Source organism: Talpa europaea (assembly GCF_964194135.1).
Source record: "Talpa europaea genome assembly, chromosome: 1".
NCBI classification, from domain to species: Eukaryota; Metazoa; Chordata; class Mammalia; order Eulipotyphla; family Talpidae; genus Talpa; species Talpa europaea.
In genome coordinates, this window is record NC_140073.1 from 108650342 (window position 1) to 108672557 (window position 22216).

Consider the following 22216-nt stretch of genomic DNA (forward strand, 5'->3'; position numbering starts at 1 on the left):
GGCCTTATTCATAGGCTGCAAGTCCTCATTGTATTATCTAGTTCAGTACATTTGATACTTCACAGGCAAAGTCTGGGTTGTTCAGCAGCAAGTACCAAGCCTGTGGGTGTTAAGTGCTTTTCTAGTTCCTCTACTCTTTACTTTAGCATATGCCTTCTCTTCTTCCTTGTCATCTTATTTTATTTGGTACTGAAAATAAGTGGTCAGAGAATTAAGAACAAGAGTGGTCAGAGAATTAAGAGAATAACCAAGAGGTGCAGCATCACTCCAGAATGGAAAAAGAATGTTTCAAGAAGGGTGACCATCAGTGACTGCTTGAACAGAGAGGTTGAGTATGTTAAAAACTGAAAAGATAGCATTGAATCAGTAAGTTAAAAGTTTTTGGGTTCATCTGAGAGAGATTAGAATTGAATAGTGAAGGTAAAATGTAAATTGTGTTCACAGATTTTGATCCATTCATTAAATTTAAGAAGGCTAAGTTTCCGCTGGTGACTGCTTCTTTTTTCTCTGCACTCTTGTCTTAAGTTCTTGACAGCTTTCACCTTTCCCTCACAAATCCTTAATTCAGACCCTATGCCTCCAAAATGAACCCCCTTCCCTTTCTCTACCTCTAATTCACTCTCTAATATGGTGCCTATTCTTTTTCTAAAGCAAAGATTAATTATGTTATCTCCCCCCTCAAAAATGCCTCTTCAGTATGGCTGAGAAAGGAAACATAAGCTCATGGGCATGGCCTTCTATGTTCTGAAAATGTTCCTGGCCAGAATTTTACTCTTATCTCTTCCAATACATTGTTCTGTTTCACTCTGTTCTCCATATATGCCAAGATTTTACATCAACGGGCTTCCATCCCTACTATGCCCTCACTCAAAATGCTTCTCCCCTGCACTTCCTGCCAATATCCCTTTCATTGTTACATCCTTTAAGATGCAAACACCACTCTCATGTGTAACAATTATTTTCCTAGCTAAAATTATTTACTTTGTATAAGCTATTGCAGTGCCTACACTTTGTAGCTTTCAATTATTTTCATCTATGTCCATATCTATTCGACTACTTATTTTCTAAATTCCATGAAAGCTAAGGTCTCACTCCAGGTGTCCTTTCCCACAAGCCCTTGATCTAGTACCAGTCACAATAAATACCTACTAGGTCTTTGAATGAGTACATAAATTCAATCCCAACTGCTTCTCTAAATACTTCATATGTGTAGGTTTGGTATTACCACAGAAGATATGTTTCTATATACCATAGGCGATATGTTGTATGCATGTCTTATGGATGAATAAAATATCTTTTTTTCTTTCTCTCTTTCTCTCCTAACCCTCACCCCAGTCCTGGTGTGATTGTGAGCATGCAATGATCATGCACTATAGAGCTGGTTGTTTGTTTCTTGTAGGCGACTACTGGGTGCTGTCCCTTGCTTCTCCTCGCAGAGATAAAATGCATACAAATGAGAATTATGGATTTAACTCTGGACAGGGTGGCAAGTAGGATCAAGGGAAGGATTAGAATTCATATATCCTCAGGCACCTAAGCCTGATCTAAGAAGCAGACCATAACTGTTTGTCAAAATGGGAATTGATTTTCCAATCAAAGAAATTAGTCAGACATTCAAAAACAGGATTGCCCAAAGGCTTGAACTTGAAAATGCCAAAGATTTTCACTTTTGCTGAATTGACAGGTCCTAAAAGTCTCTTTCCTCCCAGAACTTTGAAAGTTCTGATCAGGACATCCATCAAACAGGAATTTTGTCCTTGGTGATGGGAATCACATTGGGAAAAAAAGTAGCTAATTAGAGGGCACAGTATTATTCAAATCTAATTCAAGGAGTCATTGCATGTCAACATTTCTTTTTATAGCCCTCATCCTACTTGGATTTGGGCCATGGCTGTCTTCCTCCAATGGACTAACTGACTGTGTCCCTACCACCAAGTACAGTGGCTGACCTGCATAGCTGGAATTTATTTGGTGTTCACTCTGCACCAGCCATTTTACATGCATTGTCTCATTTACTCCCCACAATGTTATTATTACCATTTTATAGATGAAAAACTTGAGACACAGAGAATTAACTAACTTGCCTATTATCCATCACATTGCCTCTGAGAAGTACAGCTAGGTTTGGTGGATTCTAACCTTTTCACTACCCCAATAAAAAGTGCTCTTTTTTTAAATGAATGAGTACATGTGTCATATTTAGGAAAATAATGAGTTTGGCCATTAAGTATATTATTATTTAAAAAAAATCAACAGACTATTTTAAATATTTAAAATTAACATAGAAATAATATGTTTAAAATTAATATATAACATAATATATACATAATTATAATATATATGTCATAGTAACAATTAAAATAGATGCCAGAATCTAAACTATTTTGCCCTGACCCATTCACATTTTCCATCATCACTTCGTTCTGGATTCAGCCAACACTTCCTTCTCAGATCACTGCTCATCCTCTTGAGTGGCTTCAATCAAATAGTTCCTTAATTATTACTTGAAGCAAAGACTGCTAAAGAAAGCCTAGGCCCGGTCTGGTTTGTGAGCTTAGTCTGGGGCTGACCTGTAGCCAATCTCAGTCCCTCTCAGAGGCCCAGGGGCAGTGGTTTGACAGTTGCGGTGGACACTCAGCGGCTCTTGCAGCAGCAGCAGATCACCAGATCCATGGGAAGCAGCAGCGCTGCAGCCTGAGAGAAGGAGCTGTCACAGGATTCCCATCAGCCCGGGGTCACACCTGCCCCAACCCTTTGAACCAGAGGGTGTTGTTTGAACACATATTAACAATCCATTAAGCCAGTTGTTGGGGCTGTGTAATGAAGTAGTGGTTTACTTTTTTCCAAAAGCCATATTGAAACACAAGGCTGGCACTGCCTGGAAAAATATCTGTCCAATTGAAGGTGTTTTTCCCAGCCAATGAAGAAAGAAATAAAGTATACAAAGAATAAGAAAGTAGTGTGTTGGGACCACCAGTTAAAATCCTTAAACTACCTTAGACCTAGGACACAAAAATTAGATACTTCCTTGCCCAGAGGAGGGCGTGCTCATCACCAGTCGTTTGCAACTGCTTTGTGAGGCTTTCAAACACAACTTAAACAGAAGGAGGAAATGCAATAACAACACTAATAACACCGCCACCTCTACCACCACACATCCACTGATCCCTCCTTGGACAGTTTCTATGTCCACTGAGGACCATCTTGACTTGAGACCTGGTTCTACTTGGCCATTTGCACTTCACCTCCTTGCTTTGAATTTTTACTCCTTCCTTCTCCCAAATTGATTCTGCCCACGTCCACTGTCTACTCTTCTTCCCTTGGCCCCTCCCAGCTGCGGCCCTCAGCCTGTCATCCAGGGAAGCAGTGCTTGAGGGTTTAGAATTTTTGTTACCATATCTTCTTCCCTATGAACACAACCAATTAGGATGGAGTTTTTGAATTATTTGATGTTCATTAGGGGATCAAAGACTTAAGAGTAAAATGAAGAGATACTTGTGTTCACAGTGCTCACAAGCTGAACCCTAGATCACTATGGAGTTAGACATTGCAGCTTTCTGCCTTAAAGCGGTGCTCCAGCTCTGGCCCCATTTTTTTTTTTTTTTTTTTTGCATGTGGAATCTCTTAGCTACCCTGGTGCACATTCCTTAACTCTGCCGGGAGATTCTGTTCTGTCTGCTCTTAGATTTTATCTATTGGATTCAAACCATCCTAGAATTTTTCTCTCACCTTTGTCACTTTCTTTGAATTTTCTCTGAGAAAAGTTGGTTCTCTGTGGTCCTCAGGCTTCAGAAAATTCAATGTTTTCTTTCTGGTTTTCATTTGTTTTTTCTTCCTGAGTTCCCCTCAACTCATGCTGGACCTTTGGTGCCGATGCTTTGACCAAAGTTCAGGATGGTTTGCTGATCCTTCTCACCTTGCATTGCATTCCCCTTGTCACAATATCTCAGGCAAGATGGTCTGTTGTCCTGTAAACTTTCAGTCTTTCTCTGACTTTGCTACATAGAATCTGTTCCCATTACCCACTTTAAAAAGGAGACTGAACTTCCTGTGCTAAAACCCTCTGTCCTGGGCCTCCCTGGTGGTGCAAGTGGTTAAGCGCCACTCTGTGAAGCAATCCACAGCCTCTGCCGCACCAGTTTGATCCCCAGCCGGCCAGGGAGTCACCCGCATGGCGCAGCAGACCTCTCCTGTCTCGCCTGCTGCTTCCATCAGCAGTGTATTTCTGTCAGTCTGCCTGTTCTGTTCCCCACTCTGTGGAACTCTCTGGTAGATCCTCTCACCCCCTGCATGTCTGGCCTGTACCCTAGACATTTATTTGTATGCATAAATAAATAAATCTTAAAAAAAAAACAAAAACCTGTGTCCTACCTTTTCAGGGCTTTTTTCCCCTTAGTGAATACTGACTCTTTCTCTCTGATTGATAATCACAGACCTGCCTCCCTGAGTAATGTGCTCCTGGTTCTCTGTTTCAGGTTAAAACCCTACCTCCCCAATACAGTTGTGAAGTTAGCATGCACTCTCAGCCTCACCAGTGAGACAGTGAGACATATTTAAAATACCACCAAATGCATTGTTTGTAAACTTCATGTAAACTGAAATATACTTAAATATTTCATCAAGCAGGAAGGTGATTTTTCACTAAAGTAACACAGGCAATGTCAAGTTTCTTAGCCTGACTTATTTTGAGGCATTAGTCATCTTGGGAAATAGCCTGTGTTTGTCATAGTCCTTTCTTCCAGAATGGAAATTTCCTTCTAAGACAGCACCATGGGCTCTGATATTTAACCTATAATTAGTGTATCCTCGGGAGGATTTTCTCCTCTTGATGCAGAGGTCTCTTTGTCAGTCAGGCTTCTGTCTGATGATGATAGGAACTGCAGGGCAGCAGGATGCATCACAGGGCAGGGAAATGTTTGCTCAGATCAAAAGCCTTTAGGGATTCTGTACCTAGGGAAACACTTAACTGTTTGAGTAGCAAACCCAGAAAAAACAATTGAAAGCATAAAAACATAGACTGTTAAAAAAAGAAGTGGGGGTGAGACATCAATCTCAAATTTTGATCTAGTCTTGCATCTATTTGAGGAATAAGCTTGCTTACCCTCCTGCTTTTCTCACCAGTATTTTCAGCTGCTCTTATCAAGTGTGTTTTATTCATTGGTAAACATCCGGCTGTGACTTTTGATAAACAGCTCCCCCTTGCAGGCATCTGATATTTTGGGTATGAAATGGCAGTTTACAGTGGCAAGGCAGCTGTGTCTCGACAGCATTATCATTTGGGAGTGCAAAGAGCACAGGCTGCATGGCTCCAGAGCCCCGCGCAGAAGCCCAGCCTTGTTTCTTGTTTAAAAATGTCTCCTTTTATCCCCCCGTTTCCGGGAGAAATCAAACTAGAAGATCCCAGCAAGTAATTGCAACCACTGTGTTTAGTGTGGTGACCTAATGAATTCTGAGAATTAATCTTCAGCCAAGAAGGCATGATGGAAGGTACTAGAACTTCAAATTGGGAAATGGATTGATTTCCTTCAAGCCTGGAATTTAATTCTTTCTTCTTTTGGTGGACTTTTCTATCATATTCAAATCAGCCATCATGACTTTATAAATCCAGGATAAACACAGGTAACATATCTTATGGTAGTTAAAAAAATTTCTTGTGTTTTGTCTCATAAGACAGACAGAACTGCATCTCAATCCAGATTTTTTTAAAAAAGTGATTTTAAAAAGTTCAGGATTGTAAAAATGAATAACTTATGATTTTAAATAAAAAGTAATATCCCTAAATCTAGAATTTGTTCAATTTCTTTTTTCCAGATTAAAAGTCTCTAAAAGAACTGAACTCTGGAAATGTATTTCCCCCTTTTGAGATGCTGTCTCAAACATGATGGTGACAATTAGGAGCTCTGTATGTCCCTTCAGTTAGCTGAGATGAGATCAGCCCTCTACTGATTCCTTACAGCTGAGCTGCTGAGGATGTCTTTTGTAAAGGCCCTACTTATGTTGATACAAAAAAGGATCTGCAGCCAAGTAAATTTGGAAACATGGACTTAAATTAAGTTGTTTTCTCTACCCTTCTATTTCTAAGAACATTTAATATGCTCACATGCATTACAAAACTCCAAACGTGGTTTAGAGAATCACCAATGTTTCCCAAACCTGAGTAGTAGCTTTTTTTTTTAATGGAACATCTTACATGTCATCCAATGCAGCTCATGCAGAACTGGTTCCTACTTCCTGTAAAGAAGTCAACATTTTATGCATTCTCTTGTAAAAATTGCTCTTTCTCTGGCTAGGGGAAAAATATACTGCACTGAAATTTGCAATTCCTGGTTTAAAAAGCAATACTGAAATGAGTAAGCACATTAAAACTAACTTAGTTTTCCATGTGAGTTCTCCAAATCAGGTTAGAAAATTCTCCCTCAGTTTTAGAAAGGGCATGGAGGGTTTTTAGAAATTCTTAAGGATTCCAGCAATCAGTTCTGTCTTAATTCATTAAATCCCTGCCTGGAAGAAGTTGAAAGACAGTCTCAGTTTTTAGCACCAAATTGCAAAGTCTCAAGCAATAAAGAATTTACTTTAGTTAAAGTGATTAAGGAACTAACTTAGTAATTGTTAGATATGCAAAGGAGATAAATTAGGAGGTGAAGATGAGTGTTCTTTCTGGTGGCCTCCTGAGTTCCAGGCTACACTACTTGCCTTGTCTGGCTTCTTGCATTGCTCATTCAGTTTCCCAGCCTTGAAAAGCCTTTTACTTCTTCTCCAACAATTGAGTTCAATTTTATTCCAAAACTTGAAAAAAAAACCTCCCCGACCCAATTCAAGATTCACCAGTTCCACTAAGTTTTCTCTAACCAGAGTCAACCCCACCAGATATACCCTAATATTGTTCCATTGGTTGCATCTTTGCCATTTTAACTACACATTTTAGAATAGGGAGGGTTCTCTCACGGAAGTCCGAGAACTGGCCTCACCATCAGGACTTGACTTAAGCTTTCTCTTGTAAAAGAGGGAGCTGGAATAGAAAATCTCCTCGCCTTAGTACCAAAACCCTATGATTTTGTGTGGTTATTTCTTATCCTAAATATATAAGCAAACGCCGGTTTTAGCTGTTATGTTTCTCTTGTCTGCCTCCTTTTGCAATTAAATTGTAGATCCTTGAGAAAAAGTCATAATTTTTAGAAATTAATTTATTGTGACTAATTCTGACACTCTGTAATAAGTGTTTGCTAAACAAGTGAAATGATATGAATCCAATGACCTTGTATCTAACAATGCATAACTTTTAACCTTATCTGCCCCTGAAGTAGAGCTTTCCTCTGTTTATCAGTAAATAATAATTTAATTTAGCCTGACTCTCCCCATGAGAAAAATATATGCAAGATTGTTTTAAAATAAGGTTATACCCTCAAGGTCCTCATGCCCTTAGCCTAAAAATCCTTCAGTGCAGTTGGATAAGTCACAACTCTGTTTAATATTCTTCCCTTATACACTCAGTTTCAGTTTTGCTGATCCAATGGTATGACATTCAACCCACTCAGGTCTTACTGAGAGACGGAACAAATCCTCTCGCTCTTTGCTTCCAGATAGTAAAATGCCTACCATATTCATTTTTTTGCATCTTCAAAAGACAACAGATTCACTTGTTAGTTTCTTCTTTGCCTGATTATTTCACTTCAATAGTTAGTCCCCCTTACCTTACTCCCTCTGTGACCTCGAGATAGATCCTCTCTAAAATACCAAATGATCTTATGACTTTGTTGGCAACCTTGCTCTCCCCCACTGGATGTTAAAGCTATGAAACAAGATATTGCACCTTTACTTTATCCTCAGTCTCCAGTAGAGATCTATTTTCATAAGACTTGAGTATGGCTTTTCTGGTCTCTCCCAAACCCTCTTTAGGAGGGTTTAATAACTGAATACCAGCAGGAAGTTGTTTTCAGGCATCATCTGGAACACTGTCCCAAGGCACCTATCCTAAGGTGGAAGATGCTATGAATTTTCTCTTCGTTCTCTCTCCTATCATCAGTTCTGAGTTTGCTAATTTGAAGTATTGCCACTGGTCAGTAGGTGGGTATAGGTGCTCTTTCTTCCCTTTTCAGTGAACACCTGGGTAGTCAAATGAAACTCCAACAGCTAGTACAGGAAGACAGCAAAACAAACAAAACCCCAGAAAAAAAAAAAGAAATGAAAGCAGGATGGAGAGATCCATAAAGAAATCTCTCCCTGTTTTGGGGGATGTACTATGTACTTGGGTACTGGTATGTCTGTTTGGTGATGAGAGATGTACTATGACCTGGGCAGCTTGGCCTTGAGGCCCCAGTAGTTCCCGCACTCCCATCCTACCATGCCCACGGAGGCTCTGGGGACAGGGGTTGTGAAGCCACCATGTCCATCCTCAGTAGGGACTCTCAGAGAACAGGCCTGTTTTTATTTCAGCAGTTTTTCTATACCTCTGTCCAGCTAGGAGGAATGGGCCATCCATCTATATGACTGATCTGTGTTACTAACAAGAATTTCCTTTTGCAGGGTGCTCAAGGAAGCATTAGCATTATTTTCCTTTAGTAGTTGTATATGAGTATATATGTACACACAGAGAGAAGAATATACATGAAATTCAGGGAACATTGCTGATGTAAAGACATGAAGATAGTATTTTTTAAACATGTGCACCTAAAATTTTTGTTAGGAAAAATAATAGATCATACAAAAGGCCCTTCAATCTGTAACATTCAAATGATTGATCTCTTCCCATGGAAGGCAGAGGTGGCATTTACAGTTGTGCAGGCAGCAGAATGGAGATAATCTAAGTTCCTGTGGTTTCTGTAGCTGAAAGCTCCAGTACCAACAGATAGAAAAATCCCCTGAATCAATTCCAACATGGACTGACTGGGAAATTTATCAAGCATCTTTTCGGGACTAGAAGGTGAGGGGTGTAAAAGTGGTTTGAAGGGAAAACTGAAAAGGTTAAAACATTTTTGTAAACACAACAGTTGATTGTATTAGAAACTGCTTGTTTTAGAAAGATGTTCAAGGTGAGGCAGAACTTTTTTCCACGTGTTAGTACATTTCATTATTTAAAATAATGGTGTTTTTGAAATGTTGCTGGAATGTCTTTATTAGGAAAACTGGAGGCATTTATTTCATGGAATGGGCAGAATGGCATCTAATATTTATCCTAAGCCTCCAGTGTGAGCTAAAGACGGGTAACTTAAAAGCGTAGATTTTGGAAATTTCTTTCTCCTCTCAAGGGCAGCTACTCAGAATGGAAATGTGATGATAATTAGAGGGGTATTCATCAGATTCAATTTCACTAGAAATTTCCTTATGTCAGAATCATCTTTAATAACACAGAGCATGGAGCAAAATGTATTACATCATTGTTTTCTTGAAGAGGGACTGAAATAGTATAGGAATCTGAAACAGAAAGTGGTTATATGTTAGGGGTTATAACCAATTAACTGTAGAGGAGTTTAAATGCAACTCAGTTGTTACCATTTTGAATGGACTGTCTGTTCCCTGTTTGCATAATTTCATTTCAATTCATGTGACTTATATTGTAGTCACTTCCTGTTCTGAGGATTTTCTGCTTCTTCAGAAGACATTAGAAATCAAAGTGTTGAGCTTTTTCTGTGAAGGTTTTTGGTAATTAGTTTCTTTTCCAGGAAATTCCTAAATGCATTTTCCCTACCACCAAATAGTCAATAATTCATTTATTAGGATTTAATGTAAATGATAATTTTTAATTTCATATGCTTCTAAAATAAAGTATGTATATAGATCAACTTGACTTCTCTAAGAATATTTTTCTGTAATAAAAATTTTTGACAGAAATTTTTACCTGATCAGGCTTCAAATGCTTTGAATACTTCACATTAAAATGATGGCAATGCATTGTGTTCTTAAATCAAAGTAAAATAGATTTCTGCTTTTTTAATTAGTTTAAATAGTAGAGAATTAACTAGCAGGGAATTTTTTTCCTCCTATGTTCTAAGAGGAGAGCTATGTAAGATCAGCGAGCAGGTTTTATAAATGAGCTTTGTTGCCTCCTCTCTCCCATAGTCACAGGGGAACCAGGTGTCTAAGACTGTGTTTTGTTTGTTGATTTTTTTCCAAACAGGTGTCTTATTAAGGATTTTGAAAAGCGCCCTTCCGTCACACATCTCCTTGACCACCCCTTTATGAAAGGAGCCCAAGGAAAGGTTTTGTTTCTGCAAAAACAACTGGCAAAGGTCCTCCAAGACCAGAAGCATCTAAACCCTGTTGTTAAAACCAGGTATGGTACTTGGAGTCTTCCTGCTTCCTCTCTCTGGTTATTTATAAAAATGGCTTGTCATGTGTTTTGATTTGCCCAGCATTATTACTGGTAATTATCACATCCCTGCCTTTTTGAGAATTTCATTTACATGACATTAAGTACTCCATGCCCCTTGGAAGAGAACTGGAGTGCTTCAGAAACAAACCACACATTTATGCTCTTATGGTAGGTCTCTCTCAACCATGGCTGATACCTCACTCTGCCCTTGTGTTTGATTAGCCCTAGTCAAAACCCAACAAATATATATTCACATTTAACATAAATGTGTATTTCTTTTTTAGCTATATAGGTAACTGTATGAAAACAGCCATAGCTGTGATTGTGTGAAAAATCTTTACTTGGCCATTCCAGACTGAAGAGTAGAAATGTGTACTGTAAAGTGATTTTGGAAAGAATACAAATTAAACACTAGAGGCTTTTTCTCTGAGAATGTTTTCTTTAGCTAAAAATTCCTTAGAAGCTATTTAGTATTTTTAAAACATTGTTTCCCAGTTATTGTCTATGCTATTTAAAGCAACTGTGATTTGCTCCCCACACCCTCCTTTTATTAAAGGGTAGATTTTTTTTAAACAAATGTTTATTTTCAGGGGCAACTGCTTAAAATGGTATTCTGTGGTGGTCTTTAAGAAATAGATCTTTGGTTTCTGTCCAGAGGGTGGCAGAATTTCTCTTTTAAAAAAATTTAAATGCAAATGAAACTGCTTCCCCAGCTCAGCAATTATTTAGTTTTATAAAACTGGCCCAGCATGCAGATAAGCTCTAATCCATTGTTATTAAAAGAACATCCAAAGGACTGGAGGTGAAGAAAATAAAATATCACAGGTCACAAACCCTGGAAATATTTACACGTTCTGCAGAAAACTGTTTACAGATCAAAAAACATCAGAACTTTTGGAGCTAGTGGCATAGTCTCAAGGTGACTATATCTTGCTGATCCCCCACCCCATCAGGTTTCCTTTTGGATGGTGCAAAACCTATGTTTATTCCTGCTTTTTCTCCTTTTGCACTACTATTTCTGTTTCTACCTAAGAGGTAGAGAAATGCAGAGAAATTCTTACTTTGTACTTTTTTAAGCTGGGAACTTGTGGTTAAGCCCAGTGAACTTCAATCCCCATATTTCCTTGCTTTTGTTCCCTTATACCAGCCTCCACTTCTCTGCCATCCAAGTACATGTACATTCCCGCATGGGTATGCACACACCATCACCACCACCACCACCACCACCACCACCACCACCACCACCACCACCAACAACAACAACAACAACAACAACAATAACCATGAAGATGAAATGAAATAACATATAAACCAATCAAAAAAAGAGCAGAACCTCAACATTTAAATGCTCTGTCTTTTCTCTCTTCTCTGAATTCTGTTGTAGTACAATTTCTGAGACTTAATTTGCAAAGTTATTTAGATTTTCAAATTTTCCTTACTTTGCTTGTCCAGAAATATGGTTTTTCTTTAAAGACTTTTCTTTTATCATAGAAAATCAGACTCCAGACTCTCTCACCCTTTCTCTAATTTTTTTTAATCTTTGTTACTCCTTTGATGTCAGATCTGCCATGGTGGCAAAGGCTTTTCATGGAGTCTTTGTAATGTTCAGTTTCACTCAGGGGTTGATGTTTCTTTGAATAGTCATTTAAAAAAATACAACCTCACAAATAGGTATCAAAACTTTTAACAACCACTTCCTTAGGAGGCAGGAGAATTAATTCCAAAGCAAACACAGTGCATGTAATTGACACTTAACCTGCCACCTATCCCAAAGTACTACTTCCTGTTAGCAACTGGCTAGCAGTTGGCTGGAAGGTATGCTTTAAGTCCACCTGGGAAAAACTCTCAAATATCTTTTGGCCAGTATAACAATATATTTGAAGCTGTGAGTTTCTTTAAGGTAAGGTGGAAAAATAAAAAATTGAGGCGAGTGCATAGTTGAGTGAATCAAATACCAAACCTCACTTTTCTGCACAATTCTGGTCACATAGCAGGTGGTACTGCCTCTGCAAGCTTTGAATCACAGCTTAGACACTTACCGAGAAGTTATTTAATTTTTTTGTTCTGAAATTTATCTCTAAAATGGGGATGATTTTGAGCATGAAGTGGGTCAATACATAAAAAAATAGAATGACATTGATGACAGAGTTAACCCTCAGTTAATGTTAACAGTAGTAGTAGAAATAGTATACATGGTCTATTTAATTCAGACATTTCTTCTGGTCTTAATCTTCAAAAAGTCTACCTCTTGGCCTTAATCTGTGCAAATTTATTTAGTTACCATACAATATCATAAAAATAAACAGTAACAAAATACTAAATGTTAAAAAGATTTCTATTTCTATCTCTTTAAAATCTAATTTATTCATTTATTCATTCAAGTGACCTTTATATGTGTGCATGTGTCAGGCCCTATGCTGAACAGAGGGAATACAAAGGCAAATCAGATACCTATCCTGATAAAAAGCTAATAGCCTAGTGTGTGATACAGACAAGAATCAGATAAGAACAGGTCAGCATGGAAAGTGTCTGGATAGAGGAGGCCTGAGGTACCTCCTGGAGCTTCTGGGAAGAGAAGACTCCATGAGATTGGTAGGAAGATGTTCCTCGAAATGAAATGTCCTAAATAACAAAGAGAATATCATCAGAGAGGGGCGCTATTACCACTAAAGGAGAAGAAATGAGCAAAGGGCAAAAGGGACAGAGGCTGGAGAGAGAGCGTGGGGAATTTGGTGAACAATTAGTAGGCATTATCATGGGTTGTGGGGGTGAGAGAGACACAAGGCTGGCAAAGGCCAGGTCATGATGGTCCTGAGGTCCTTGGAGTTTTCCTTAGGCACTGTGAAATGACTGAAGGATTTCAAGCAGGATGTACTGCTGGAAGTTGGTTCTGATTGCACTGTGGAGAATGGAATTGAACTGCACAAGCTGGAGGCAGAGAGATGAGTGTGAGCAGATTGTGGCAATTGCAATAGCAGAAGATGTTAAGATAATGGTATTATCAGGACTTCTGGTGAATTGGTTGAGAGAGTCTAGGGAAAGAGAAGTGTTGCAGAGTATACCCAAATTGGGCTCCTTGACTACATTTTTATTTAAACTGTGAGGGATGGGCCTCCCCGATGGCGCAGCGGTGGTTGAGCGCTGGCTTGCGAAGCTGCCCGCAGCCTCTGCAGCGCCGGGTTCAATCCCCACAATCCCCAGCTGCTCCCCAGCCACCGGAGGAGGGTCCCACAGGGTGCGCAGACCTCTCCTGCCGCCCCGCTGCTCCCCTCAGCAGTGTACTTCAGTCTGCCTGCGCTCCCTCTGGCTCTGGCTCATTCTCTCACCCTCCCACGCTTCTGACTGTACCCAGTGCTTGTATAAATAAATAAAAATAAATCTTTAAAAAAAAATAAACTGTGGGGGATGCTTTTAAACAATTTGGCTATTTCCTTCACCTTCAAAGAACTCTTTCCACGAACCAGTACTGCAAATTTCTGAATTCATTGATATCACCTGGTTTGTTGTTCTGCCATTGAAGTTGAGAGAAGTAGATGAAAACATGATTTTTAGAAATCACTTCACAGGAGTGAATGGGAGAAGAGCAAAACCACTATCTGGAATAGGAGTGCAGGTTGGGGCCGGGAGCACTGGGTTTACTTTGCTGTGACCCCCTCCCTTTTACCACACATCATGAACTCAGCTGTGAACCTCAATAAAACTGCAAGTTCCAGCAGTTATTCCCTGGCAGGTGGCTTAGGACCAACCAAAAGCACAAATGTTAAACTTCTAAATGCCAAGGTTCTATTCTAAGTATTAGTTGATGGAAGACTTAAGTTACTGGTTATTTCCTGCTCTGTTTAATGGATTTTGAGTCTAACCTTGCAATTTGCCTGAGGCTGGTTAAAACAATGACCCCAACTTTTCTGATTTCAGCCTGCAGCATGACCTTTAAGGACAACTTTCTCACTTTTTCATTGTCTAACTTTCCCTAGTATGCCTTGCTCACTCCCTCTTTTCAACTATAGACACATATTACATACACTGATGAGTTTATGGGCTCCTGTATAAATGAATAACTTCTAAATGTCTACTTCACAAAGATTGGACAGTGCTTGACACACAAGAGGATAAAAATCTTTCTGTTCTAACAGAAAAACAATAAATTCACAACCTGATGTAATTTGCATCTATAATCTCTATACCCTTATATAACCAAATGAATTTATATTTAATTTTTGCTGGTGTCATGAATTCTTATTATGCAGAGAAGTGGGTATATCAAATACTATTTAATATGATTGTAAGATGCTGATTTATTGGAATTCTGACCCACAGTTAGATGAAGAAAAGTGGAAATGATGTATTTTCTACACAAATAATTCTTCTATTTTAAAAATCTATGTATTGCAATGTTTGATATATAAGCTTAAGTTTTAGGTCAAAATAGAATTCATGTAGTAGTTATATAAGTGGTATATTTATCCTTATTTAACTCTCAGTAGAATGATGACAGATCTAGTTGGTCTGCAATTGTTTTACTCACTCTAGGTCCATGATTATTTACATTTATTATTTAATATATTTATATTCAAGGAAAAGTTTATAATCTGTCAGTTATTAAATGATATGTTGAAATGGAAATAATGATTTAGAAGAAATATTCAATGTCACTGACTTTGTGGCAGTAATAGTACCTCTAATTCTGAATAACATCTTCCTTCCTAAGTGGAATCCACTGAATGTGGTGGTAAGGGGTCTAATCTATTCCACTAGCCACCTTGTCCCTGAGCTCTGTCAGTGATCACAGAAGCCTTACTTTTAGGTCTTTCAGGACCAAAACCTTTGAACCTGGGCTTTATTTTTTCTTCTATATTCTTTTTTCCCCTTTATCTCTAACATATTTTAATTCTTTTTGTATGAATATGGTGGGCATATTAATCATTCTCCACTCCTTCCAGTTCCACTCTTGGATGAAGGGGAAGGTTTCCAACCTGAGTGTGGGGTAGTGGAGGTAGAGATAGCCTTCACAGAGGTCTTGCCACAGGGTGACTGTCCAGAAGAGCATCAGGTATTTTTCAGTGCAAAGTTTAACCTTTCACTAGTTTAAACTTTCGCTGTAATTATTAGGCTAAAAAGGTTCTGTTTCCTTCCTACTCTTGAGTTGATTTAAAGGGCCCTCCTTTTGAGGCTTTGTGCTTTATAAAAGTTGCTATTAAAGGGAAAAATGCATTCTGCCACATCCATGTGAAGCTTCCATGTCTTTTTTTGCACCTGCCTATGAGGAATTCACTGTTCCTACAGACATAGCAGGCAGACAGGAAGAGAAAAAGATTAAGGAATCACTTTGGGGCAACATGTTTAGTGTTTATCGACATAATTCATAGGTCCAGAAACTCAAAGAAGTCTGCAGCATGGTGAGTGGATATTAGAGGGGGCTCACACAGAATGCAGGCATAGATGTTCAAATATAGTGAAAGCAACAACATTTTGGGAATTTATTCCATGAGAACAATTCCCCCATGTCTGAGCCAATTTGGTGCCCTTTAAGGCTCCTGTTCCACTTATGGGCTGCATATAAGACATTCTCCAAATAACTCCCATTCTCAGCCTCATCTGTGCTACTCTTACCATAGGAGATCTAGTCCTTGCCACTGGTTTTGTATCACTCATTCTTCAGATTATATTTTCCAGCTATTTCCTTGAACTTGATATTTTAGTTGTTCCCTCATTTCCCTCTTACTTGAGCCAGGGATTCAAATACCAGCCTCCCTTTTTCTGATCGCTGAAATCATATATATATATATATATATATATATATATATATATATATATATATATACATATTTTTTTCCTCTATCAACCATACCAAACTTGAACTCCAGGAACCAGCCCAAAGCAGATCTGAGTCTCATCCTTTCCAATCTTTTACCCACAAGTTCCATTTTGTCTGGGAGACCAGTCTAGACAACAGACATACTTAGATCCTCAAAAAAAAAAAAATTAAAGAAATTAGGAAATCTAGTAAAAAGCAATGTCATTTGAAGACATTTGAAAATGTCTTCTAAGACATTAAGACTGTAACATCTTAGCATATACTCTTGCTTTCATCAAATGCTTTTTACTGTTTATCCATCCATTAACTATCTCTCCGTTCCTCTAAGCTTTGGAATACTCAGTCCAAGTATCTTTTAGTTGGAGATCTGAAGATTTCATATCAAGCAAGGAATTCGTCAGTAAAAATTATTAATAGATGCTATTATCAAGTAAAACACTAGGTGGAGCATATGAATTTAAAGGAAATTTAAGTCAGCATTGACAACAATTCATTTAACTCCAGAAAACTGTAAAATTTAAATCAAGTTTACTTTATTAATAAGTGCTAAAAATAGACAAATATAAACCAACATAATAATTTTCATTAATATATTGAAAGTCTAGAATAATTTCAAAAAACAGATAGATACAAATTGGAAAATTGTATTTCTTTTCAGTCGGCTTTGCAAACCCTATAACCAAAGTAGGAAAATAAAGTAGCCAAGAATTTCCAGGTGAGCGCTAGTCAGGGAAGGCAGAGATAAGAGTAACAGATATTTTTTTCCCCTGGTTGAGAAAGTGAAGTGGTCTCTATCAGAGTGGAAATACCTCACATCTATATCAGCTTCTAGATTGCCAGCTTCTATTTTGGGAGCAAATAAGTTGGAATTTACTGTGTTGACATAGGGGAAAATTCTATCTCTCTGGGGTTTCCTGAGGTTGAATGAACAAAACATGTTAGCATCAAACAGATTAGTAGGAGGAAAAAAAGCCAAAATTTACTAACATGCAAATGGAGAACTTACACGGCTGTGAATTCTAAAATAAAATGGAGTGAACCAGTTTATATCTTCTGGTAAGGGACCTGGTATGTCAAGAAGAGGGAAAGTTTCATATGATGAGGAGGGCATGACTCTATATGATAAAACTAGTTTATTTTCTTCCTAAGCTCACATCTTGCAAATGTATGGGGACAGACTAAGTTAATTTTTTTCTATACATCTTTTTACAAAGAAAACCAGGAATTCAAAAAAATTCTAGATGTATGCCTTGCCTTAAAATAGGTTTCGTCAATAAAAACCTTGTTTCTGGAGAGATTATTCCTAAATCAAGGTAATGTGCATTGTGTAAGAAATGGTCCCAGTCTCTCCTGAAGCCTACAGGGCCTCCCCTGACCATAGTTCCACATACTAAGGTGAATATATATTGGAAAAGGCCTATTCTGGACATCTTGGGAAAAGTGTAACTGATTCTTTTTGGGGAGACCAGTCCCACACCTATAAGCATGGTGGGATGTCATATGTTGCTAAAAACAGCAGGTAAAATCTTTTAAAAATTGTTTATAAAAAAGGAATGTTTTATGAAAATCAAGCTCAGATTTGTACACATTATCTTGTGATTCCTGGAAGATAAATCTGTGAGATAGACAGATAGATGGGCATATGGACAAATCCACTGGAGGTTCAGAAGCTAACAGCATTGATCCTTGTATTATTACATTATGCATGTTCACACTGAAAGTCGCAAGTCTCTGCTAGAGTTTATTTGTGATATTGCATGTGAGGTTTTGTCAATGCTACCTTTTTAGTTGGGTGTAAAGATGTTACCTGGCTGAAGTCTGACATCCCTTATATGTAAGTCAAAGTCAGGAGTTGCTGGAGGAAAAAAAAAAATCTCTGGGAAACTCACCATTGATTCAATGGTATTTTGAATTCTCATTTCCTGAATCTGCATGTTACCATTTACTTCTCAGAGTACCAGGCATCTGCAGGATATTTAGTTGCATTCAGTGAGAAGACAGAGTGGCGAGTGTTTACTCCATTACTGGAACTAGATCTGAGGGTGATTTTTTTTGAATTCCTGGTTTTCTTTGTAAAAAGATGTATAGAAAAAAATTAACTTAGTCTGTCCCCATACATTTGCAAGATGTGAGCTTAGGAAGAAAGTAAACTAGTCAAATTTAATATGTTAAGAATTTGTTTTATAAAAAATGAGTTGTGATATTTTGCTTTATGATGAACTTCCAGGGAAAAAGTACTTAGCTTTTGTGTAAAGAGGATTTAGCCAAAAATATGTACCTCCTGCTCTTTTATTATCAAAGTGTCTAGCTAGAACTGGGCAACAAGTCTTAGTTTTAATAAAAATTTGGATTTCAAGCCAATCTGGCTTCTTGACATCACCAATTATTTGGACACAGATGAATACATTTCTCTATTTAATAATTTAAAAACACTTAGGTTATAACTTTGATTTTATTTAGTAAAATAAAGTTTCATCTATTATTTTGGACTTTAAAATGAATTAGCAACAAACTTGTTTCTAACACTATAGACGGCTAATACCATGTTTCAGATATCCTTTCGACACATCACTCAGAGATGGAGATAGGGATATAAAATTTAAATCAACAGACAGTAAGTGAAAAAAGTCAGTTTTCTTTGCTCATTTCCATTGTGTTATCAACTCAAGACTTAGTATGCAGAACTGAGTTTGCTTCTTTCTTTTTACGTACTTTTGTGAAGTGTTTGTTTTAAGGGTAGATTGTCCATCAGGATGTTATGACTCCCACATGATATTGAGAGAAAAGCTAGCTTCTGGGACCTGGCAAGAGACAACTGTATCTTTTAAAGTTGTCTTAATGGTATAGGGGAACCAAATGAGACATCAGTGTAAAAAAAATAATAGTACAAAACACAACAAAGCAAAAACAGATAATTATAAGCCAGAGACATCCTGCAGGGGAGGAGGAGGGAGAGGGATGAGAGGGAGGGAGGGAGGAGCACAGGGGACTGTGGTGATGGTGCAGGGGTGCCTTGGGGAAGGAAATTCTATGGGGACTCAATCTGAGGGGGTGGGGGAAAGCAAATATTGTTTAAAAAAATTTAAAAAATGATAAATGTCAAAATAAAAAAATAAAGTTGTCTTGATGGTAAGTATAAAAGGTGACAGGGAAGAACCATGTAGTCATATTTCTCTGCTGGTGAATTTATAGTAACCAGGAGGACATTTCACATGTAATTTTGTTCAGTTATATTCTGAGTAATAGGTAGAGTCAGGCAAATTGTCGAGTCCACATTTTGACAGTGATGTAAGAATAGTACTTAGACATTTTTCAGCTCTTACATTTTTATATCCATGACTGTCTCTGCTTTCATAGCCACCTGTGAGATAAATAGATCAGACATGAGTGATCCTGTTTATAGATGAAGAAAACTGAGCTGCCATTAAGGGATTTACTGAGTGCCCCACACCACATTACTCGTAACCCTGAAGCTAGGGCTCAGAGCTCTTAACTTCTAGGCCAGTGCTTTCCCCCACACCACATTGAGCAGTGATGTATCTATGAAGGGGATTGTGGGAAGTGTTACTTTGACCTTGAGTCAATTTTATACCTTAAAGAACTGTGATTTAGTATACCAAAGGGGATTGGTATTGATTGCCAACCAACTTTTAAGACTACCCAATGAGCAATGCCCCCAGGAGAAAATCTCACATATGTACTTCAGGGGATGCACATAAAGATATTAAGTGCTGCTTTGTTTTTAATAGCAAAAAATTGAAGTCAACCTAAATGTCAACATGGCTTGGAAAATAAATTGGTACATCGTTATATAATGTAAAGTGACCCAGTGACTAAGGTGACTAAAATTTGTGCTGATACGTATATACATACATAGTTTAAAAAAATCATAGTGTTGGGGCCTCCCCGGTGGTACAGCGGTTGAACACTGGGTTGTGAAGCTGCCCACAGCCTCTGCAGTGCCGGTTTGATCCCCGGCCGCTGGGCGAGGGTCCCACATGGCGCGTAGACCTCTCCTGCTGCCCGCTGCTCCCCTCAGCAGTGTACTTCGGTCCTTCTGCCTGCTTTGCTCCCCGCTCTGGCTCTGGTGAATTCTCTCACCCTCCCGCGCTTCTGACTGTACCCAGTGCTTGTATAAATAAATAAATAAATACATCTTTTAAAAAAAAAATCATAGTGTTGAACAGAAAAAAATTATGTTCTCAGCTGAATACTAGAACTTACAGTATATTTTTATAATTAAACATAAAAACTTTGTATATTATTCATGAACACATATGTGTATGACCAGTATTTTAAAATAGACTGAAAGATACCCACCAAGTTATGGTCACTTGGGAAAAGGGAATGGGATGGAGCATAGGTCCCAAAGGAATTTCAAATAAGCAAATAAGATAAAATATACACATTATTAACTCAATTATATGTGCTATATTATTCTCTGGAATTTTCCATAGTTTAAAATTTTCTCAAAACAGGGGCCTCCCTGGTGGCTTAGGGGTTAAGTCTTAGCACTGTCACCACAATGCCCTGAGTTCGATCCCCAGCTAGGGAGCTAACCCGCATGGCACAGCAGACCTCTCCTGTCTCACCTGCTGCTCCCTTCAGTGTATTTCAGTAGATCCACCTGTTCTGCCCCCCAATCTGTCTCTGGTGAATCCTCTCGCCCCCCATACCTCTAGCCTACACCCCAGTTCTTCTATGAATAAATAAAACACATCTTTAAAAAATCATAAAAGTTTCTCAAAACATTGAGGGTAGTACTAGTGAATAGCAAAAAGGGACCTCAAGTGAAGTACCCACAGTGACACTAACCTGAAAAAAATGCGAAGAGAAATTTATTTTTAGAAGTACTCTGACTGGCATTTAAGAAATGCAGAAATAAGATGGGTCCATTTGCTTTGGTAATACTCCTCACTGTGGTAGAGGGGACACTTGAACTCTGGAGCTCACTTACTGCTAATGGCCCTACAGTGACAGGGAGTCAGAGCCCTATAGCTTTAGATCGGGACTGGACTTGCCCTTCTTTCCCTGTCTCTGAAGTCTCTGAATATGTCAATTGATAGGACTGTGAATGAGCTGGTCTTGTTGCTTACTTTCTACACTTTTTACTGTCTTAATGCTAACATTCTCTGGATAAACTTCTAGGCATGAAAGGATGCATACCAGAAGACCCTATCATGTGGAAGATGCTGAAAAATACTGCCTTGAAGATGATTTGGTCAATCTAGAGGTTCTGGATGAGGTATTAAATATTTAGTTCACAATTCTTACCAATGACATTTGTTTCACATGAATGATCTAACCTTTAGGTATAGTCTCCTAAAATCAATTCAAAAGTTAATTGTTTGTATAGCCTTGGGGTAAGGCTCAGGGAGCATTTGGTTACTATGACTATAATTCTGTGTTGTATTCATTTATAAAATGATGAAGAACGGATTTTATTTTTCTAATAAGACTTTTTTTTTTTTTAAGATTTTTTTTTTTTTAATAGAGGCATGTTTTTCTTTATTTATTTGTTTGCTTGTTTGTTTGTTTTGTTTATACATGCACTGGGCACAGTCAGAAGCGCGGGAGGGTGAGAGAATTCACCAGAGCCAGAGTGGGGAGCAGAGCAGGCAGAAGGACTGAAGTACACTGCTGAGGGGAGCAGCGGGCGGCAGGAGAGGTCTGCGCGCCATGCGGGACCCTCCTCTAGTGGCCGGGGGAGCAGCCGGGGATTGAACTGGCGCCGCAGAGGCCGCGGGCAGCTTCGCAACCCAGCGCTCTATCGCTGCGCCACCCGGGAGGCCCTCTAATAAGACTTTTATATTAGACGCCTAAGTGGTCTATTAGATCAGCTGAAATTATATGCGATTTTTAAAAAATATGCAACTTGACTCTTAAGATAGTTGTTTGTTCTTTATAAAGAAGAGTTTCATTTAGGGAAATAGTAAAGTTAATACAGCTTGAATTTTAAATTCAAAAACTGTGATAATCCCCATTTAATATATGCATGTTTAATAGAGCTGTTAATTGCAGTGGACCTGCTTATGCTGCTCTAACTCTGGGGACCCTTAACTGCAATGCCTGAATCACTAAAGAGTAATATG

At 38.4% G+C, this 22216-nt stretch overlaps 1 protein-coding gene across 1 annotated transcript in view; it reads left to right on the top strand.

Moving 5' to 3' along the window:
• MYO3B (myosin IIIB) overlaps window positions 1-22216 on the top strand; it is a gene marked incomplete at its 3' end in the record, with an annotated part of 364997 nt that overhangs the window by 119922 nt on the left and 222859 nt on the right. The window contains exons 8-9 of the mRNA XM_084258155.1: window positions 10115-10270; window positions 21273-21369. Of these exons, the coding sequence (XP_084114281.1) occupies window positions 10115-10270; window positions 21273-21369 (253 nt within the window). The remainder of the gene's footprint in view (window positions 1-10114; window positions 10271-21272; window positions 21370-22216) is intronic.